The sequence below is a fragment of the Crocodylus porosus genome, unplaced genomic scaffold, assembly GCF_001723895.1.
Source record: "Crocodylus porosus isolate Cpor-Errol unplaced genomic scaffold, CroPor_comp1, whole genome shotgun sequence".
NCBI lineage: Eukaryota > Metazoa > Chordata > Crocodylia > Crocodylidae > Crocodylus > Crocodylus porosus.
In genome coordinates this window covers 356215-375180 of record NW_017728923.1, presented here as the reverse complement: position 1 = coordinate 375180, position 18966 = coordinate 356215, and the positions used below count along the sequence as shown (strand labels likewise).

The 18966-nt window shown below is 50.8% G+C and overlaps 1 protein-coding gene across 1 annotated transcript; it reads right to left on the bottom strand.

Annotated features, from left to right (window-relative positions):
- Positions 1-393: 393 nt before the first annotated feature.
- On the bottom strand, positions 394-17512 carry ROGDI (rogdi homolog). Its single transcript, XM_019539830.1, has 11 exons — positions 17455-17512; positions 14717-14788; positions 13842-13924; positions 11543-11597; positions 10568-10648; positions 8145-8240; positions 5780-5878; positions 5084-5197; positions 4209-4258; positions 2891-3017; positions 394-1360 (listed from the first exon to the last, which is right to left on the bottom strand). Exons 1-11 carry the CDS (start codon positions 17494-17496, stop codon positions 1319-1321), a joined length of 861 nt encoding a protein of 286 aa, XP_019395375.1. The 5' UTR covers positions 17497-17512; the 3' UTR covers positions 394-1318.
- Positions 17513-18966: the final 1454 nt, after the last annotated feature.

Here is an 18966-nt window from a genome sequence, read left to right as displayed (position 1 = left end):
TGCTCTGACGCACTGTAATTACAGTGCGTCGGAGCAGCCCTGCTGCATGTGTATAGGGGCTTTTAGACTTTACAACTCCAATTGTTCTGGGTCCCAATATAGTCCAGGTTACCCAATTCGGGCCTTCAAAAAAAACCTTCTGCTTCTGTCCTCATCTCTATCTTGTACTCTGCTCAGTGCGCCTCACCAGCTCTTCCTCTGGGGTTTCCCTTCCATTCACTCTTTACTCAGATTGCAGCCACCCTGGAAGCAGCAATCCAGGCTCTCTATACATCAAACAGTCAAGTGGGGAGGTATCTCAGATGACAGGTTTAGCCGATCATGGACACAAACATAATTCCCAGCAGCTTCCTAACAGTGACTGATGCCTTTAGCAGACACAAGGCTGAGAGCTTGGTTTGAGGGTCTTTATTTCACAAGTATCAACTGTGCAGAGGAACAATTCACATACCGTAGCATCAATACATGAGGCAGCTAACAATTATCCTACCACAGGGAACGTGAGCCACAAATTAATGTCCTGGGTCACTCAGTGGCAGGATACAGAGTGCACAGCAGCAGCCCCAGCACTGAGGGCAGAGGGAGGGTCCATATCACATGCCAGGGACAGGTCTGAGTTCTGACACAAAGAAACAACTGGCCTGTGTGGGGCTGACAGGAAGGGACTGAAATACACAGGTACTCACATTGGTGCCAGGGAGACACTTCAGGAAACATCTGAAGAGATGCTGGGGAGGTTCCTTGACTGCAGGGAATGAGGCTTGGGGGTGTTCAGAAGCAAATGTCACAGCCAAGGAGATGACACCTTGATCCATGACATGCTGCACTGACCAGGAACCCAGCATGCCCCAATTAGTGTTGGTTACTCCATTTATGTCCCTCCTCATGGTCCAGTGATCTCTATAGTATGTGCAAACAGACTAGTTTTATGGTCCACCGTCCTTCCATCCCCTCCCACCCGCCTGTCCCCACCCCCCTCCCCATCCAGCCCCCTATACCTGGGCCAGACAAGTACTTAAGGGCTTGCACAGTAGAAATAAATAATGTCCCATGTGTGAATGAAGATGCAAAAAACTTGTTGGTGGATATCACACTCCTGCTCAGGGCCTGGCTCAACACCACAACGTGAGAAGCCCTGCGTTTGAAGGTTGAGCTGGCTCCTAGAGCTGGTGTCTCTGGAGAGCACTGATCCCATTTTGTGGCAGGGTGGAGGCTCGTGGCTATGATGCTCTCTCAGGCTTACTTACTCATGGGGTTCTTCCTAAGAGGAGCAGAGATGTAGTGGTTGGGCTGTTTAGGGCACTCTTGCCAAGAGAAACTAGTATGGCCTGTAGTTCCAGTAACCAGAAAACACAGAGATCTGGAAAACAAGAGATACAGTAATTAGAATCATAGAAAATTAGGGTTGGAAGGGACTTCAGGAAGTCATCTAGTCCAACAGCCTGCTCAAACAGGACCATCCCCAACTAGATCATTCCAGCCAAGGCTTTGTTGAGCCAGGCCTTAAAAACCTCCAAGGATGGAGATTCCAGGACCTCTGTAGGTAACCCATTCCAGTGTTTCACCACCCTCCTAGCGAGACAGTTTTTCCCCAATATCCAACCTAAACTTCCCTTGCTGCAACTTGAGACCATTGTACCTTGTTCTGTCATCTGTCACCACTAAGAACAGTCTCGCTTTTAGCTCTAGGCTCCGGGCTAACTGCTCAGTCTCACATTAAAGCTCCTGCTACCACCAAACCGGCAGCTTGCTCAGCCCGAGGGCCTTACAGACCAGACCACCTGTGAAGGCAGCTCTAAGGGCAAGAGAGAAGGTGGAAGAGCAATCAGAAGATGGAGGAGTCCACGATTCCTTGAGGTCTCAGCCTCCCCTGGTGTCAGTAAAGTTTTAGGTTTGTAAGCACTCTATTCCCCAGAAGCCTCCCAATCCCTTAGAGCCCCATGTCCCCTTTTAATGTTCCCTTTTAGCCTCAGAACAATGGCTGCATCCAGCTGGAAGAAGCAGGACACCAAACCTTCTGTGAAGCCGAGTTCAGATTTCCACTGGTGGAACGCACCCTTTGTACCTCCCCGAGCACACTGGCAGACTGGGGCAGAAGTGCTGGCTGAATTTGCAGGACCAAGCACTTCTCTTAGCACTGGTATTTCTAGCCAGCCCTGGAAAAACAACAAGCAGTTCTTGCTTCCAGCTTCAGAAGTGGCTGCAATGTCCCAGCCCGTTATCTTTTGTTTTGTTTTTTTTCCCCAAGCCACACACATGAACATAGTGCGAGTATTGTGCATAGTGTTTTAGAGTCCTGGCTCCCAGGCATCTTATAATCTCTAAAGATACCCCACCAGCAAGCTGTTACACTGCACTTCTCATCCTCAGATACCACAGCCCATTAGAAGGGGGAAAACCCATTTGACAGATAGGGGACGCGAGGCAAAGGAGTACAAAGCAATTTCCTCAGTCACAGCCACAACAGAACAAGGAACAGCCCAGGTACTGTGGGCAGGGCAGAGCCTTTATGATTCCTGAACCACAAGGTTTCAAAACATTTTGCACTCTCCTTTCTGTCTGGCCATCAGTCCAAGAGACTCAGCTTTCCACCTACAGAACTTGCCCCTTGCCTGCTCATGCTCCTAAAGCTCCCTCAATTATTCTGAATTTTCCTGCAGAACATTCACTATCCACTGGGTCTAGAGCAGCCACTTTCAGTGGCTTCCTTAAACACTTTCTTAAATGTGCAACCAAAGCAAACCAAACAGTACAGTTTGTACTAACCTCTGGGCATACATCTATGGTTAAGCCACCCTTTCTCAGGGAGGGTCACTAGGTCATGACTCAGAGACAGACCTGAAGCTCTTTCAAAGAACCTCTTCCCTTTGCTCCCACACACAGTTCCTACCTTGTCCTTCAGCTGCTGGCAGAGCTGCAGCGAGACAGTGAAGAAGACGAGGGCATCATTTAGCCAAGGTACCACACACTCCACTTTATGGACATGGCTGACTTCATATCTTTGGCTGCCAAACTCACTGCAAAGGGGACACAGTGTTTCTCACAGGGCAGGCTCCAATGACTCCAGTGTATGGGGCTGGATAGACAGACTCCAGCACAAGTTCATTAATCTGCCCAGCACTGAGGGGAAAAGGGGACAGGGCCCAGCTGTGCAGTAGGGGGTGGGGTGGGGGGGGGCAGGTGGAGAAGGGCAGTGAGGGTCTTGGTTTTGCTCCGTCTCTCACACTACACCGTCAGGACAGTGGTCTCCAAACTTTTTTGATTGTGGACCCCTATCAGTAAGAAATTTTTGGAGCATGCACCCCCAATATAAGTGTATTTATTTAAATATACATCTAAATAGAAGTTCTACTATTTTCTTCCCGCACCCCAATGGATTGTTTTGTGCACACCCCACTTGGGAGACCACAGAGTTAGGGGCATCTTTTCATGCTCGTGATTGCAAGAGGCTGAGAGTGTTAGGAAGCAGATCTAGGCTTCCCTTTTCTAGCTTCAACCTGAGGACCCTTAGCGCCACTGACTTGCACTCAGAGAGCTGAACTGAGCCTTTTGACAAAGTCAGGTTGATGTGTCTACTTGCTGTACTCACTCCTGGCTGAAGTGATAGGGGAATTCTAGGGGCAATGATACAACTCCCAGATGCTGGGCAGCAGCCTGGAGTACTCCCAATGCCTCCCCTCCCCTCTTCTGAAAGAAGCCACCATAATTCCCAATCAAAGCAAAAACTGTTAGACCCTGCAAACCTGCAGCTGATAGCAAAGTGACTCAGGCCAGCTCCAGCTGGGTCAAGCATGAATAGGGCATATGCAAGGACAGCAACACTTCCTACAGAACCACAGTGTGGGTAATGCTGATGGTAAGTTAGCGTTCTCCTTTGCTAACTGATCTGCTGTCTCTGCCCACCTCCTCTGAGCTAGAACTCTATTCTCAACAGCCACCACTGTGTGCCAGGGAGTGAGTCATAGAAGAGCTCTCTTGCTCAGCAGCTGCCAGCACTCACATGCACCAGTGGCAGGTATAATCACACTGGCTTACTACAGCCTCCCCCACCACCCCAAGAGCAGACTCTCCTTGGGTCATCGTCAAAACTGCTCATAAGCCAGACTAATATCAGAGTTTGGATTCTGCTGTGCATCAACACCGAGGGTCCACAGTTATACAGGTCTCCCGCCCCCATGTTACACAGCCCTGCTGCAGGAGGTACTTACAACATGGCCCCAGGGTTGTGCAGAATGGACCCTCCCGCAGGTCTGAAATGCTGGACAGAGATGCAAAGGGGATGTTAGATCATGTGAAATTTAACATAACATAGCAAGTGACTGGTTAGGATGCACAGGAAAAATGCACCTGGGACTCTCCATACATGCTTGCTGCTAATTACAATGAGAAACAGCCTGACATCCCAGAAGATGGGCAAGTCCTAGTAACTGCAAGGCAGCATTGAAAAGTCCCTGCTTCCCCTTTGGAGAAGACACACCTGCTGGGCCCAGAGCCTGGGCTTTGCAGAAGGCAACTCCAAGAAGTTGGAGCCTGAGAGTGAGTGCCAAGACAAAGCCCTTCCCATGCAAGGTCTGCATGTCAAAGTATTGCAGTGCTGAGATCCTGAACATTTCCATCCAGCAGATCTCAATCAGCAACATGAGACTGGCTCATGTATATGAAACCATCCAGGCTGAGAAGGCAAGCAGCACACAAGAATCAGCAGGAGAAGATCCAACCTTATAAACACCTGCAGCTTGAATAATCTAAACTGCTATTTGTAATTCCCTGGGGAGCAGGGGGAGGTTAAAGAGAAGCAGACTAACTCCGCTGTCTTTCTTTAACACTACTAGAAAAGTTAAAACAGCACTGGCTCCCTCTGGGCCCTATTCACAGAGCTCCGGCTTTGCTGACACATCACGCCGAAAGCTAAATTTGAGCTATCAAAGGGATAGGGCACCCTAGCTGCTCCTGATCTGAACCTAATGCTCACCACCTTCCTCTGTCTTATCTTATGATCGGGAAACCTCCCTGCAGCTGAGATCTCTGTCGTGGGGCTATGGGGAAAGTGCAGAAAGGAGACACAGGAGCTACCAGAACGTGCCTTGGTGGAGTTGGGCTGCAGTGCGTGGAGCTGGTAGACGGTCAGACAAAGCTTGTTCAGGTTAATGTAGAAATTGACAAGAATGTCCGAGGGCAGAGCAGGAGTGAACATTTTCTGTGGAAAAAACAGAAGCAGTTCCCATATCAGCAAAAGGTGCTCATATCCAAAGCCATGACAATCCTATTACATTTGACAGGGAAATAAGAGAACTGAGATACCCCTTCATCAAAATGATTCTGGAGTCTCCAGGTGCAGGGAGAGATGTTAATGGTTCTGACTAAGGGCAAAAGCAGCACAACAACAAGCCTGGAGAAGGGGCGCAGAAATGTGGCCACTTATCTTGCCGCACCCGGTTAGATGCTTTTTGCTGCAGTGCTAGTGAGTGTGTAATGAAACAGAGGAAACCAGGGCTAGACTCCTTCAAGATGCCATGGGGTTTACTCCAAAAAGGCCCAGTTGGTGGGGGGGAAATATCACAACCTCCCGTTCAGCACTAGGCCTTGTAAGCCCGGGGTCTGCAACTCCCAACAGTGAGGAAATACAGACTGACAGCTTTTTCCATGTTCTATTAAAAAGGATAATTTTTTTTCCCTGAATCATGAGGGTACGACCAAAAACAACAAGCCAAAGCCCTGGCATGGAAGGGCTGGATTGTCCCTCCTTGCTGGATGCACAGGAGGAGCAGCACAAGGTTACCGTAAGGCCGCTGGAGGCGATTTCCGGTAGGGTCAGGGTGGCCGGAGTGGTGAGCCGATTCCGAGCTCTTGTTAGCTGTAACATTACTGCATCCATCAGCTGGGAAGAAACACATGCACAGTCTGTCTGGAGGCCCTCAGCTTTGGGCAATGGGCTAGAAACCTCAACAGCCCTCCAGGGCAGTGGCAAACTACATCAGGGGATCAAATGGATTCAGGACAGAAGCAAGTAAATCTCTCAGGCCATCACCAAGCCAAGACCTCTTCAGCAGAGATTTCACATGCTACCTGGCCAGTACAGGTGACTAGAGGTATGTTCTGCCAAATCCAAATGCATTCTGCCAAATCTCCCTGCCTGCCTTCCACCAACAGCACAGCACCCCTGCCCAACAACACTCAGACTCCCTCCCTGATATGCAGGTGATGCTTCTTGTTCAGCACATTTCCGATGCAAGTCCCTGTCTTTCTACAGCTTCTGCCAGGTCAGAGTCCCCAGATATTCCATTGCTTTAAATTCTAAGCCAGTAGCTTGCTATACCAAGTGTCCTTCATTCTATGGACCCTTCCCCAATGCCAGCACTTACAGTGAGCATCATTTTGCCCTGCAAAACCGGCTAAAGAGCACATGGTGCTTGAAGTCCAATCCCTGCCCTCCCCACACCCTGCAGCAAACTCTTTACATCTGTACCCTGCTGGGCAATGGAGTTAGGTACAGAAAAGAGCTGAAGTAGAGCAACAGGTTAGCTAGGGAGGGAACCTGCACAGAAGCACTGTGAAGAAAGAGGACTGGGGATTTGGGGGCTTTGTAAGGAGATTTCTTTCATATGATCACAGTTTTGTTGGTGAAGATCCTCCAACAGCCTCTGGGGTTGTTCTCAGATGTGCCAATTCGCTCTGCTCCCTCAGCCCCCAACTGTGCCTTGAGCCAGCTCGTTCCAGGAGTCACAACAGGAGTCACAACTTAAGGGTCAGTGCCAAAGCATCTAGACAGACACAAACTCTTCTGGAGGCTATACGAGAAGAACACACCACTGAACTGCTCTAAGGGGCCCTGATCCAGCAAGCACAACACTGCAGCTGGGGAAGCAGTCATGTGGATGGCCACAACTGCTCCCACATGAATAAAGTGACCAGACTTCAGTTGGCCCAGCTCTTGCCCATGACTACTGCACTGATGGCTCCTCCTCCTGGCAGAGAGAGATGGGGAGCATCTCCTGGGGAGCTGGAAGGGGCAGTGGCTAGCTGATGCAGAGCTGATGATCACCAGCTAAGGCTCTCTGAGTAATGACGACTCATCTTTTCCCTACCCCAGAGCAAAGTCCTATTTGGTGATCATCTCCCGAGTAATGGGCCTCGCCTAGGTGAGAGCCAGACTTTACTTTCTCACACTTGGGACTGTAGGCAGGCTATAACCATGAGTCTGAGCTCTTGCGGGTACAGAGGGATTCAAGCAGAGAGCTGGGTTCTGTACCACGAAGCAGCTCTTCTGTACCCAACTGTGCTGGATCTATTGCAAAGCATCTCTTGACTTGTCTGCTAGAGCTTCAGGCCTCTAAACAGGTGGCAGCTCTGGTCTGTAAAGAACCTCTTTCCACCTGTTCCCATGAGTGACAATGGCAGGGAGAAGGCTGTTTATTGCCCAATATCAACTAGTGGACATGAGCGATCTGTGCCGCCTTAGCCTGGGGGTGCACATGCCCCCCCTGCGACCATTCCCAGTAACCAGGGGGTGGGTGGGGTGGGAGTTTCCCCCCACGGCCAATCCTGCTGACGGAGCTGGGGGAGGTTCCCCCATGGCCAATCTTGTGCCCAGCGGGGGGCACACAGAACTTCCAGGAGTGGCTGCAGCAAATTAGCTGGTGCTTGCAAGGGAGCACCAGCACTCCTGCCTGCCCCCCCCCGCCCACGCCTTAAGTGGGAAGTGCCCCCATGGCCAATCTTGTGCCCAGCGGGGGGCACACAGAACTTCCAGGAGTGGCTGCAGCAAATTAGCTGGTGCTTGCAAGGGAGCACCAGCACTCCTGCCTGCCCCCCCCCGCCCACCGCTTAAGTGGCAAGTGCAGCCAGTCAGGGGGTGCACCAGCACTCTCAGGGGGTACACATGCACTCCCTATGTGTCGCCACTGCTAGTGGAACAAGCTGTGGCCCAAAAGCCTCTCAGGGTGGGAACCAGCATCTCCCACTTGTGTCACACTGGTGCTGGCTGCCTCATCCAGATGCATGCCATATACAAGATCTCATGGACGCACAACATCAGCACACATCTCAGGTTGGGGAGTCACATACTTGAAGCTTCAGCTTAGCATAGGAACAAAGCCCAGTGCATTCCCCCTGCCCCCGTCTCTCCGAGATTGCATTCTGTTCACCTTAAGGACTTCTGAGCCTGTTTTGAACTGGTAGTCGACATCTCTGTTTGTGAGCAGGTAAATTGCTTGGTTCACATGATTTCTTGCATCCTGAATCTGCAAAGGAACAGGATGCAACAGTGTTACAACAGCTCTCTCTAGAATACTGTTGGAAAGCAACTGCCCCCTTTCCCACAACCTGATCCATTGGTTCATGGGATATCACGTGAGCACCGCATGTTAAAACCCATTTTCCTCTAAGTATCTGCCACTCGCTGCCAGCATACGGATTGCAGAGCTACTCGTCTCTCGGACCAGAGATTATAGATATTGAGGGTCTGGAGTCTGGGGCCTGCTCTTTTACAACTGGCAGAACAGCAATATAGGGAAGTCGGATCTTGCAAGCAAGTAGTGCTGGGGGAAAAAAAAGCAATACGTTGCTATTCCACAAGGAATTCCCACTGCTGAGTTGTGTACAATAGTCAGATCCGGCCCCAATTGCTAGATGCGGCGCCTGTACTCTCAGGAACCATTACCACAGCTAACACCATCCAACATCTGATTGCCTGTAAGAGAAAGAAATCAATGCTTCCTGCTCCCAGACCTCTGGGAATATTTAAAAGCCTCTGAAGTGAGTTCACTGGGGCTGAGAATTACTAGCAGTTGAGAGGAACTGCTGCTGCAGCACTTGGGCTCTGGGGAGCACACCCTTGTTCTTGCTTCCTGCACAGCTTTTGGCAGGACAGACATGCGGCATGTCAGGCTAGAGCCCCTTTGCACCAAGACAGGCTGCAGCCACAGGCACTTACTCTACAGAGGTTAAAGTAGGGCAACAGGGGAAGGGGGGGAAGCACATGCCAACAGCAGCATAAGAAGAGCGCAAGGTGCCAGTTACAAACAGAATAGGAAACAGATAAACATTTCCCATGAGCGAAGTCTGGGGCTTCTATGGCTTAGCTTTCTTCCTCTTGCTTCTCCCTACTCCCTTAATCTCAGTCCAGCCTCTAAAGGGCTGAATCAAACCCCATTGGCACAAACCACAAACAGATTTACATGAAAACCCTGTGATAGGCAGCTGTTTCCCTCTCATCAGCTCACAAGTCCCCTACTCCTGAGGGGTGAGCACATGCCCAGTGCAAACCCCCTATGACACAGCATGCAACTGGCAGCTGGCCCAGTGATGTGGCATGACAGTATGCTCCAGCTCCTCATCTCCATGGCTGATCCAGACAACCTATATGGGAGCTGGTTAATACACTAGGCCCAGCAAGGACCATCCTTCCCACCTTTGCCAAAACACAGGCTGGCTTCACACCTGCCTCTCTTCCCTTATGAAATTACTTCCACCTTCTTCCCTCACATGTCTCCTACTTCTGTTTTCTTTCTATCCAGGCTCGCAGGACTTCCTCCAAGCTGGCATTTTGATGGAAGAGCCTCCTGCTGCTTTGCCCTGCAAGGCTTGTTTGGGCTCAAAAAAGAAGCAGGACAAGGGTCTCCACATAATTGCATTACACATGGTTAGTCCTAGGCCTCTACATTTCCATATTCCAGGTCTGATTAATGCTAAGATGCAAAGTCTTTCCACACCAAAAGGGAGGAGCTGGTTGGAAGGATGGAACCATCAGCAGGGCAACATGAGAATCCCTGCTAACAGGCAGCACTGCTGAGACCTATTCACAAAAGCTTCCTTGTTTGGTTGCCAACCTCTAAGACAAGTTCTAGTGGTTCACAGTACAAGGTTTGATTTACCATGTTAATGCTCTGTGGAAGGCTGATTAGCTAGGACTCTCAGCCTGCTGAAGCAACTCAAAACCTCCCTCAAAGCCCACAGGCCCTGCTAACATGGAGTCAGCCAAGGTGCAGCATAGGAGCCAGCATGGAAAAGCAGCCCCAGTCCATCTTGAGACTTCAGGCAAGGGGGTGGTTAACTTTACTTCTGCAAGACTAGGGAACAGGTTTCCTGAAGCTGAATCTATTATGGCAATGGAAGTGCCAACCAGAAGAGATCACAAAGCAATTACTATTTGGATTCCATGGTATTCCCTGGTTTTATCCAGTGACCCTCTAAGAGCATGAGGTACTGCTCTATGGCCTCAATGAAAAGAGAAGGGGAATGGAAGCAGACCCCTGAGCCAGCTTGAAGCTGGTGAGATGCTCTCTGTTCAGCCAGCTAAGTTTTGGCAGACACAATATCAGTTGGCACGACTATGCCAACCCTCTCCTTTCACAGGCTTCTCAGGAGATGTCTCAGGAACTGGTAGCCTCTCCCTCTCTTCTCTTATACAGCCATAATCCCAATTAGCTGACATCATATGGTGCACTGAGGTGTGGGCTCTGTACTAGGGTCTGAGAAAACACCAGAGAGAAACAGTTCAGCCCTTTCCTCTCTGAAGGAGAGTGGCAGGTGCAAGATGCCAAGGGGACACACCTTACAAAGACAGTACCTGCTGCAGCTTCCACTGCTTGTCCTCCCGGAAGGCGAAGTGCAGGAGCTGGTTATTTCTGGGCATTTTCATATTAATGTCCTTACAGAAGAGACAGACAGAGATGAAAGCCAACCACAAAATACACAAGAGGAGACCCTGCAGCTCACATCCCTGCATAACCCCATGGGGCAACCCTTCCCCTCCACTACTTCAGAGACCATCACAATACCCTCCCCTCCCTCAACAGTCTATATTGGGTAATGCCAGCTAAGCCAGCCCCAGAGATACAACCTTGGTAGCTGGAGGTAAATGCAAAGTAAATGACAGCTCACTTGCTGAATGTGAGTAAGACACCTACAGTTCATTTTAGAAGATGCCCACGGAAAACTGGCAATAGCTATAGAAGAAGTCAGGAGGCAGGGTGACTAGTTAAGCAGAGTTCACCATAACAGACTCTGATAAGTCCCTGACTGCCTAATCCAATGACATGTCACTTGTCCTTCAGAAAAAGTTAGCTGGCCCAGGTGAGAATTTTGCCCCACAAGATTAAGCACAAATGAAACGGCACACAGAAGACAGCAGATGGCACAGAGTGAACACCAGGTAGGACAGACTCTTCCTCTACACTAGTTTCCTATATGCAGAATTCAACCCTTAGCACTATGCATCCACAGGGTGTGGCAGCTGCTCCAGGACTGCCTTTACTGGGATGACTGGCCTTGACAGCATCTTCAGTCAGTTCCTAACAACAACCAACCCACACTGAAACCACGATAAAACAAATTTTGGCTTTGGAAAGTTTTCACTGGCTGGAATATTTAGGTGCTGTAAGCCAGGTAGTAACCAAACACCACTGCACCAGGTAGCTCACGGCCTCAAGAGTTCAACATCTGGAGGGATAAGGTGCAGCAGGGGCAAAAAGGGAAGGTGATCACATCTCCCCACCCCATCCTGGGGCTACCAAAAAAGGGCCCAGCATGAATAAGCACTCACCGCTTGACACAGGGCATCTCCCTGCAGTGTCAGCACTCCTTTCACCTGGTCAGTGCTGAAATGAGAAAACAGTCCCAGACAGAAGAGGTCACAGGAGCAGCCAATGCCATCCCATCCCTAGCCAGAACAGGTGGCTGACTTTGCCTCTTCTCACGCCCAAACCCTGCACTCAGCTGCACTGAAGTCCTCCCCACACCCAGCTTTGCACAGAGGAGCTCTTCCATGCTCATCTCATCACCTATTAAGTTACCATTTCCAAGCCTCTGTCCAGCTAGTCAGGCTGCCTGAGGGACCCTTCTGATCTACCTGCAACACTAGGGGCCTGTTCTACACTGATTTCCTCCCCATTTCAAGTCAAAGCTCTGTCCATTGTTTAAACAGAGTCCTGGCTCTCATTAGCATGGATGAAAGAGACAGGTCAGGTTATAACTCGACACAGACTTGTTTGTTCCTTGTTCTGTGCCAAAGATAGGAGGTTAGTACCAGGTCTCTGATAATCTCTTGCAAAGGACACACCAACTGTTTCATATCTACAAGAAACAATGAAGGGAGACTGAAGTATCTGGGACTGGATGACTCAGCTCTTTGATCCAGTCTCCTTGAATGTAGAGTCAACAATGTTACTAGCCTCTGAGCATCCTACAGAAACCCGTCTCTGCACCAAGACAAACCTCCTGCAGTTCAACCAGAGACAGCCCTTTACATCTGTTGATAAAAAAGAACATCTGGAGGAAAACAGATGGAGGCAAACCAACCTCAGGTTTGCCTCCTTGGGGGCCAATATCCCTTGCTCCATGGTTTGAGAACACTACTGGAAGTGGGGTTTTCTTTCTGCTGTGACACCACAGAAACAGAGCTTCAGCAGAGGCTTAGAAATGGGGACTATTGCAGATGTAGTTTGGCAATAACTGCATCTCTCAAGCTGCTAAAATTCCTATTTTTCAGCAGAGGTTAAAGGGTTTGCCCAATACCACAGTGCAAGTCAGCAACACAGCCAAGAACTAGAGTCAAGTCTCCCAGCTACAAACAGCCAGCTGTCAGCACAAAACATGAATTGCCCTGCTGGTAGTACAAGCATGGTGAGAACCCTTCTTATCACATACTGTAACAAGTCAGGCAATGGTTAGGAAACCCACCTGGTGTTTTAGACCTCAGACAGGAAATAGGAAAGCACCAGAACAAGTAAAGCCTGCAATGTAACCCATTCAGAAGTTACTATGACCTGATCTACACAGCATAACATTTGTAAATATTGTGCCATGGGTATCTGGGATTAGAGAAAGAACCCTTCCAAGCTATGTGGATGTTATTGATGCATACAAGCAGAGGCAACTCAGAATGGGTCTTTGTTTTAGCAGGCAACCCAAATCAACATTTGGGGATAAAAAGAAGGCAAGAGAGAGGAGAAAGCCAAGCATTCAGTCCTTAAAAGGTGATTACACAATGATGGGGTGGCTGCTGGAGAACAGCCTATTTGAATATAAAGCTGATGTATACAGTTGGGCTTGCCCCAGTGCAAGAGTGCCTTTTGAAAGGGCTGGGAATCTCCAGCAACAAAGACTTCAGTGATGAAAGCAAGGCTGAATATCTAGGAGTTTCTATTCAGAAGCAGATATTCAGCTTCAGGGTTACCCAAAGCTGCCGTTTAGCTGTGGGAATAACAGACAAGGTGGGACTTGTACCTGGGTAGGGGCATCTTATATTTGCCCTGAATTACTGCTCTTCCAAGAGACTCCTAATCAGATCTCTGCATTAACAAAGCAGATGGAAGTGGAGAAGAGAAGAGGCTGTATTATGCAAATTATTCAAATAAATTGTGAAATTAAGTTAGTCAGCAGCGCAAAAGAAATGGCAACATACCAGGCCAGAGACCTGAACCACATTTTTGCACCAGGCAGAGATGCAGCTCATCCCCAGCCTGTCACAGTACAAGACTGTGTACCAAGGTATGCCAGCCTCTAACTCTGTAGGCTGAGCACCTGATACGTTCAGTACTGGATGTCTTCTGGCATCCCCAGGTGTTAAGTTGGTATAACAGCAGCAGGTCCTGTGTACAATGAGAATGAGTTGCCTCAATCTTTAACCATTTCTCTCCCCAGACAGAGGAATTCTAAGGCATGCGTGCAGAAAGGTGCACAGGCTGCAGGATCCAGGCTCCTAGGACTCTCTCCTACCTCATTGCTCACTTGTAGTAAGGGGGGGGCCAAGCATATCCCTCCTCCCACACCTCAGCACAGAAAGATTGGCTAGAGACAAGAGGAAAGTCCTTGTGTGAGAGCCAATATCCTGCCACACCTACCTTGAGGTGCCCAGCATGAAGTTCTCCTGTTTGACTACTGCTTCCGAGCCACCCACAGACAGGGCAAACCTGTGAGAAGCCTCCTGCAGAACAGCAAAGAAGGGTTGTTACTAGGAGAGTTAAAAGCCCCAGTTTCTTCCATTTTCTCTATAGCTTGAGAACAAAGGTGTTGGAGATGTGGATACGAACTGGAGTGGGGGAGGAGCAGGGAGGACCGAAGCACATGGTGCTAATAATGTTCTTGAGCTTTCTCCAGTATATCCTTTGTGCACCTCCAGGTACATGCTACACAAAGGACCCTTCCCCAACTATTACTGAAATCGGTGGACTAACTATGCTGCAGAAGTGAACAATCAGTTCATGATATACCTTCCATTAAGGAAAGCCCAGTCCTATCCTGGTATCCTACTCACTGCACTGTGCAGGCATGAGTACCGTAGGCAGGTCTTTTTAAAACCTACTGACCCACTCCCTCGCATAAGGGCTCAAAGATCCTCAACAAAGCTGGCACTTACCATACTTTATTGGAGGAAGAGTAGCCCTGACATTTTAGCCGAAGCTGCTGCTTACACAATGAAGATAGATATATGAAATCCACCTTTGCTTGAGACCCTCATGTCCCTGGGAACCAGGCCTGCAGCAGATTCTTAGCAGCTGTCAAGGCCATGAAATGAGACAGCAGGTACCTCTTGATGGTCCAGTCTCAACAAGTAGCGCAAGGATTGAACTGTGCTCAACTCTAGAGGTGGGCCCTCCAGGCCAAAACAGAAACAGTTTCGGGCACCGCTAGCCTCCCAGCCCAGCAACCTCTGCTCACACAGAAAGGACAGCAACTGAGCAGACTAGTTCCATGTCTGCCTGGAACTGCTTGTTACCTTCAGAATATCCTGCAGCTGCTTCAGGACAGCATGGACTTCCTCTTGCAAAAGCCACTTGAACTCTTCTTCCTACAGCCATGGACAGACAAGACAGGAATTACCTGCGTGAGCCTCCTGAGGTTTCACAGGCTGCTTGGTCTTGCCTTCTTTCAGTAGTGGAATATTCCATATAATCACATGTGAACTGATGCATGCAGGTGAGCACGTAACCCACTGACACAGGAGGAAAAGAAAGTAAGTATCTTCCCTCCTCTACCTTACCCGCTTCCTGCATATCCTGCCTCAGCTCCGCTGAATGTTACAAACCTGGACAGCAGAGGAGAGGCTGATGTCATTTACTTAGATTTCAAAAAAGCCTTTGATTTAGTTTCCCCATGATGTCCTCATGACAAAATGGGGGAACTGTGACCTCAACAACCTTACAGTTCAACGGCTGGGGAACTGGCTCCGTGGTCAGACCCTGAGAGTGACAGTAGATAGAATTGAGTCAATGTGGTGCATGGTGACCAGTGGCGTCCCCCAGGATTCAGTTCTCAGACCAGTACTCTTTAACATATTCATAAGTGACCTGGACTTGGGTGTCAGAAGCAGGCTGGCTAAGTCTGCAGATGACACCAAATTACTGGGAAGCACGGTCACACTAGAGGATGGGCTGGGGAATTCACGCCAAGTTGGACAGGCTCACAGTAGGCGGATCAAAACATGACGACTTTCAACACAGAGAAATGCAAGGTGCAACCCCCATCATACCTATAGATTTGGTAGCGCTACTCTCACTAGCACTATGACTGAAAGAGACTTTCACGATTGACCACAAGATTAATATGAGTCACCAATGAGATGCCGCAGCCAGCAAAGCAATACAACCCTGGCTTGCATCTACCGATGCATCTCAAAGCAAGACCCAGGATTTCATCCTCCCACTTTATTTGGCCTTGGTGAGGCTACTGCTACAGTACTGCATCCACACTTTAGGAAGAATGTGGAAAAGCTTGAGAGAGTCCAGAAGAGAGCCATGCACATGATCAGAGGTCAAGAGAGCAGGCCTTATGAGGAGAGGCTGAGGCATGGGACTCTTCAGCTTGGAAAAGTGTAGGCTCAGAGGGGACTTGGCAGCAGCCTATAAGTATATCAGGGATGTACATCAGGATCTGGAAGAATGTCTGTTCACCAGGGCACCCCAAGGGAAGACAAAGTCTAACTGTCACAAACTGCTGGAAGATGGTTTTAGAATGGACACAAGGGAAAACTTCTTTACCATCCGAGTCTCCAGAATCTAGAATAGACTACCCCCAGAAGTGGTGCAAGCACCTACTCTGGACACATTTAAGAAGCTTTTGGATGATTATTTTGCTGGGGTCATCTGACCCCAGCTGACTTCCTGCCCTTTGGCAGGGGGCTGGACTCAATGATCTCCCAAGGTCCCTTCTAGCCCTAACATCTATGAAATCTATGAACAAAGCTTTGATTCACTGCCTTACATGAACAGTCAGAGTTGCCTAAAACTGGAATTCTGGTCCACTGGAAATAAGCCTGGGGTTGGTCTGCTATGGTTCTTATGCTTATTGTTTACCAAACAGCAGCAAGTTAATAAATGAACCTGAATCAAAGCCAGATGTGGCTTGGGCTGTTTGCACAAATCCAGTAGCTAACAAGTTCAGGCCTGATGGCACAGCTCCACAGCTGACCTCAGCCAGGCCTCTGCACTGGGCAAGCCTGTAATAGTAACTAGTGCCTGATCACGTAGCTGCAAAGGCAGCATTAACCACAAACAGACTCTGATCACCCACTGAAGGCAGTGATGATGACCAATCTCGGGGGGGGGGGGGCATGCCCCCTCCCCCACATACTGCCCATGCATAGAATCATTGATTGGAAGGGGAGTGGAAGGTCACTGGGTCCAGGCCACACAACTAGCCACGCTGTTTTGCTGCATTTTAATGGCTTTAACCAAGCAGCGAGTTGAAGGAACACCACGGACAAATTCCAGGGTCCTCCAAGCAGATTTCACTGATGGCCCACAACCCCCTGGGAACTCCCTCCTCGGGAGCCAGTCAGCGACCACCGAGCCCTGAGGGCCAAAGCACCTTGGCCCTGCCTTCCACCCGGACCCGCCCAGTGCCAGCGAGAGCCGGGGAGAGGCAGACGGGCAGCACGGGGACCTTGATCCTCCGAGGGATGCGGAGGGTTGGGAGGTTACAGGAGCTGCGTCGCTCACCACGAGTCTCAAGGCACAGCACGGGCCACCCAGCCCCAGCCCCAGCCCCAGCCCCAGCCCGTCCCCCAGCGTGGGCAGCCGCGCACCAGAGCCCGTTCCGGGGCAGGGGGCTGCTGGAGTCTCAGCACATGTGTAAATGCAGTGCCTGGCACGGGAAGCAGCGTGACCACGTAGGCGAGCTCCCCAGGGTAATTGTCTCTGATATGTCCTCCACAGGAGGTCTATATTGAGCAGATTCTTTTTGGTATTGGGTGGTGGAACTGGACCGTGCTCCATCCACTCCATGCATTGACCTGGTATTGCAGTGCTTCCAGGACCGGTGCAAAAAAAACAGAGAAAAAAAAAAAAAAAAGGGCTGCTCCGCCGCCAGCTCCAGAGCCCCCGCCCCGGGCCGGCTTGTGGGTGCCCGCGGGCGCCGCGCAGCGCTAGGACTCGGGCCCGGGAGCCTGGGTCGGGCACCGCCCCGAGCCGGGGGCTGTGCGGGCCCCGGGGGGAGGGGGGGCCTGCCCGCACTCACCAGCACCGCGCGCTCCGCCGCGCTCGCCATCCCGGCCGCCATCCCCGCCAGCCGTGGCCCCGCCCCCACCTCTTCATTGGGTGGCTCGAGCACGGCTACCTCCGGGTTGGTCCCTGCCGAGCAGGTCCCGCCCACCCCGGCCCAGCCCACCTCGGCTGGGCAGTAGTCTGCCTGGCAACGCGCCGCCGGGAGCTGCCGATTGGGCTCAACCACGGCCCCGCCCCTCCCCTCCCCGCAACAGGGGGTGACGCCGAGACGCCTGCAGTGATGTCCGCAAGAGACGTCAGCGCTGACGGGGGCGGGGCGGACTCCGCTCGGCTCCTCCCCCCGCGCTGCCGGCGGCCCAAGACGGGTGCTCCACAACCGCCGGGCAGGCTCGCCCCGCCTCGCCCCTTCGCTCTCAGCGGGTCCGCAGCGCCCCCCCTTCACCTGTCGCCGCAGCAGAAGCGACTGGCGCGTGCGACCGGGCCCCGCAGCCCCTGCGAGTGTCCCCTTGCTGCTGTGAGCGCTGACCCGCGCCCAGGGGTGCACAGGCCAAGGAGCCTGGTTCCTGCAGGACGACTCCTGTGTCTGAGGATGCATCTGTAAGGGAAGGAAAGCCTCTTGTCGGCTCAGGTCAAGCATCATGCTTGTGGAAGTAGCACGTGTCTGTGTCCGCGAAGGCAGTTTTCCTAAAGCGCTCCCGGGGAGAACTGCTCTTCTGGCGTGGATCGGTGCCCACCAAGGTGCAGCGCCTTTACGCCCAGCCTCGGCCCCTGCTGCGAGGGCAAGCAGCACTCGGGGGCGTCCGAACCCCAAGCCTCCAGGCTTGGGCCTGCAAGTAGGATGCCTACCAAAGGCTTTGGAAACCTCTGAAGCCCCAGCTGTGGGGGGAGGATGGTTGCTGGTAGCAGGGCCACTTATGGTTCTGAACTCTTGGATATGGAATTAGTTTGGGGTAATTTGGTCTGGGATATATAAAATTAAAATAAAAAATGCTAGGGGAGAAGGGGGCATTTTTGTGAACCAGTTATTTTACTTGCACTCTTAACATTTAGCACAGCATATTCTGGCATTCCAAGTGGTCACATAACAGGCCAGGCTCAGGCTGCCTGACATGCTGTAAGAGTGTGTTAGTGTCCTCTGGCAGCTTTGTCTTCATAATCAGGCTTTATTTTAGTTCTTTCTGGCACATTACCTCCCCTCCAATCTCAAGCCTCAGTTTTTTCCTAAGCACTCAACACCCTTGGATGAAAGCAGAGGTGCACTGCCCTAAATTACAGGCTGGATTTTTTCCCAGGCATCTACAAGATTTATGTTAACATTGCCCTGGATCCTGAACTCTGCACCCGAGCCCTCCAGTCCTGGAAGCTGTTTTTCTACTTACAGTAATGTACAAGTCAGCCAATAAAGTTTGACTTAGGAGTGTTCATTTATCCAGCCAAGATGCAGACACTTCCTTGGAGGGAACTGTGCTCTCCCAATCGATCGCTTACTGGAGCTTTACCAGTCAAAACAGCAGCACTCAAGCAC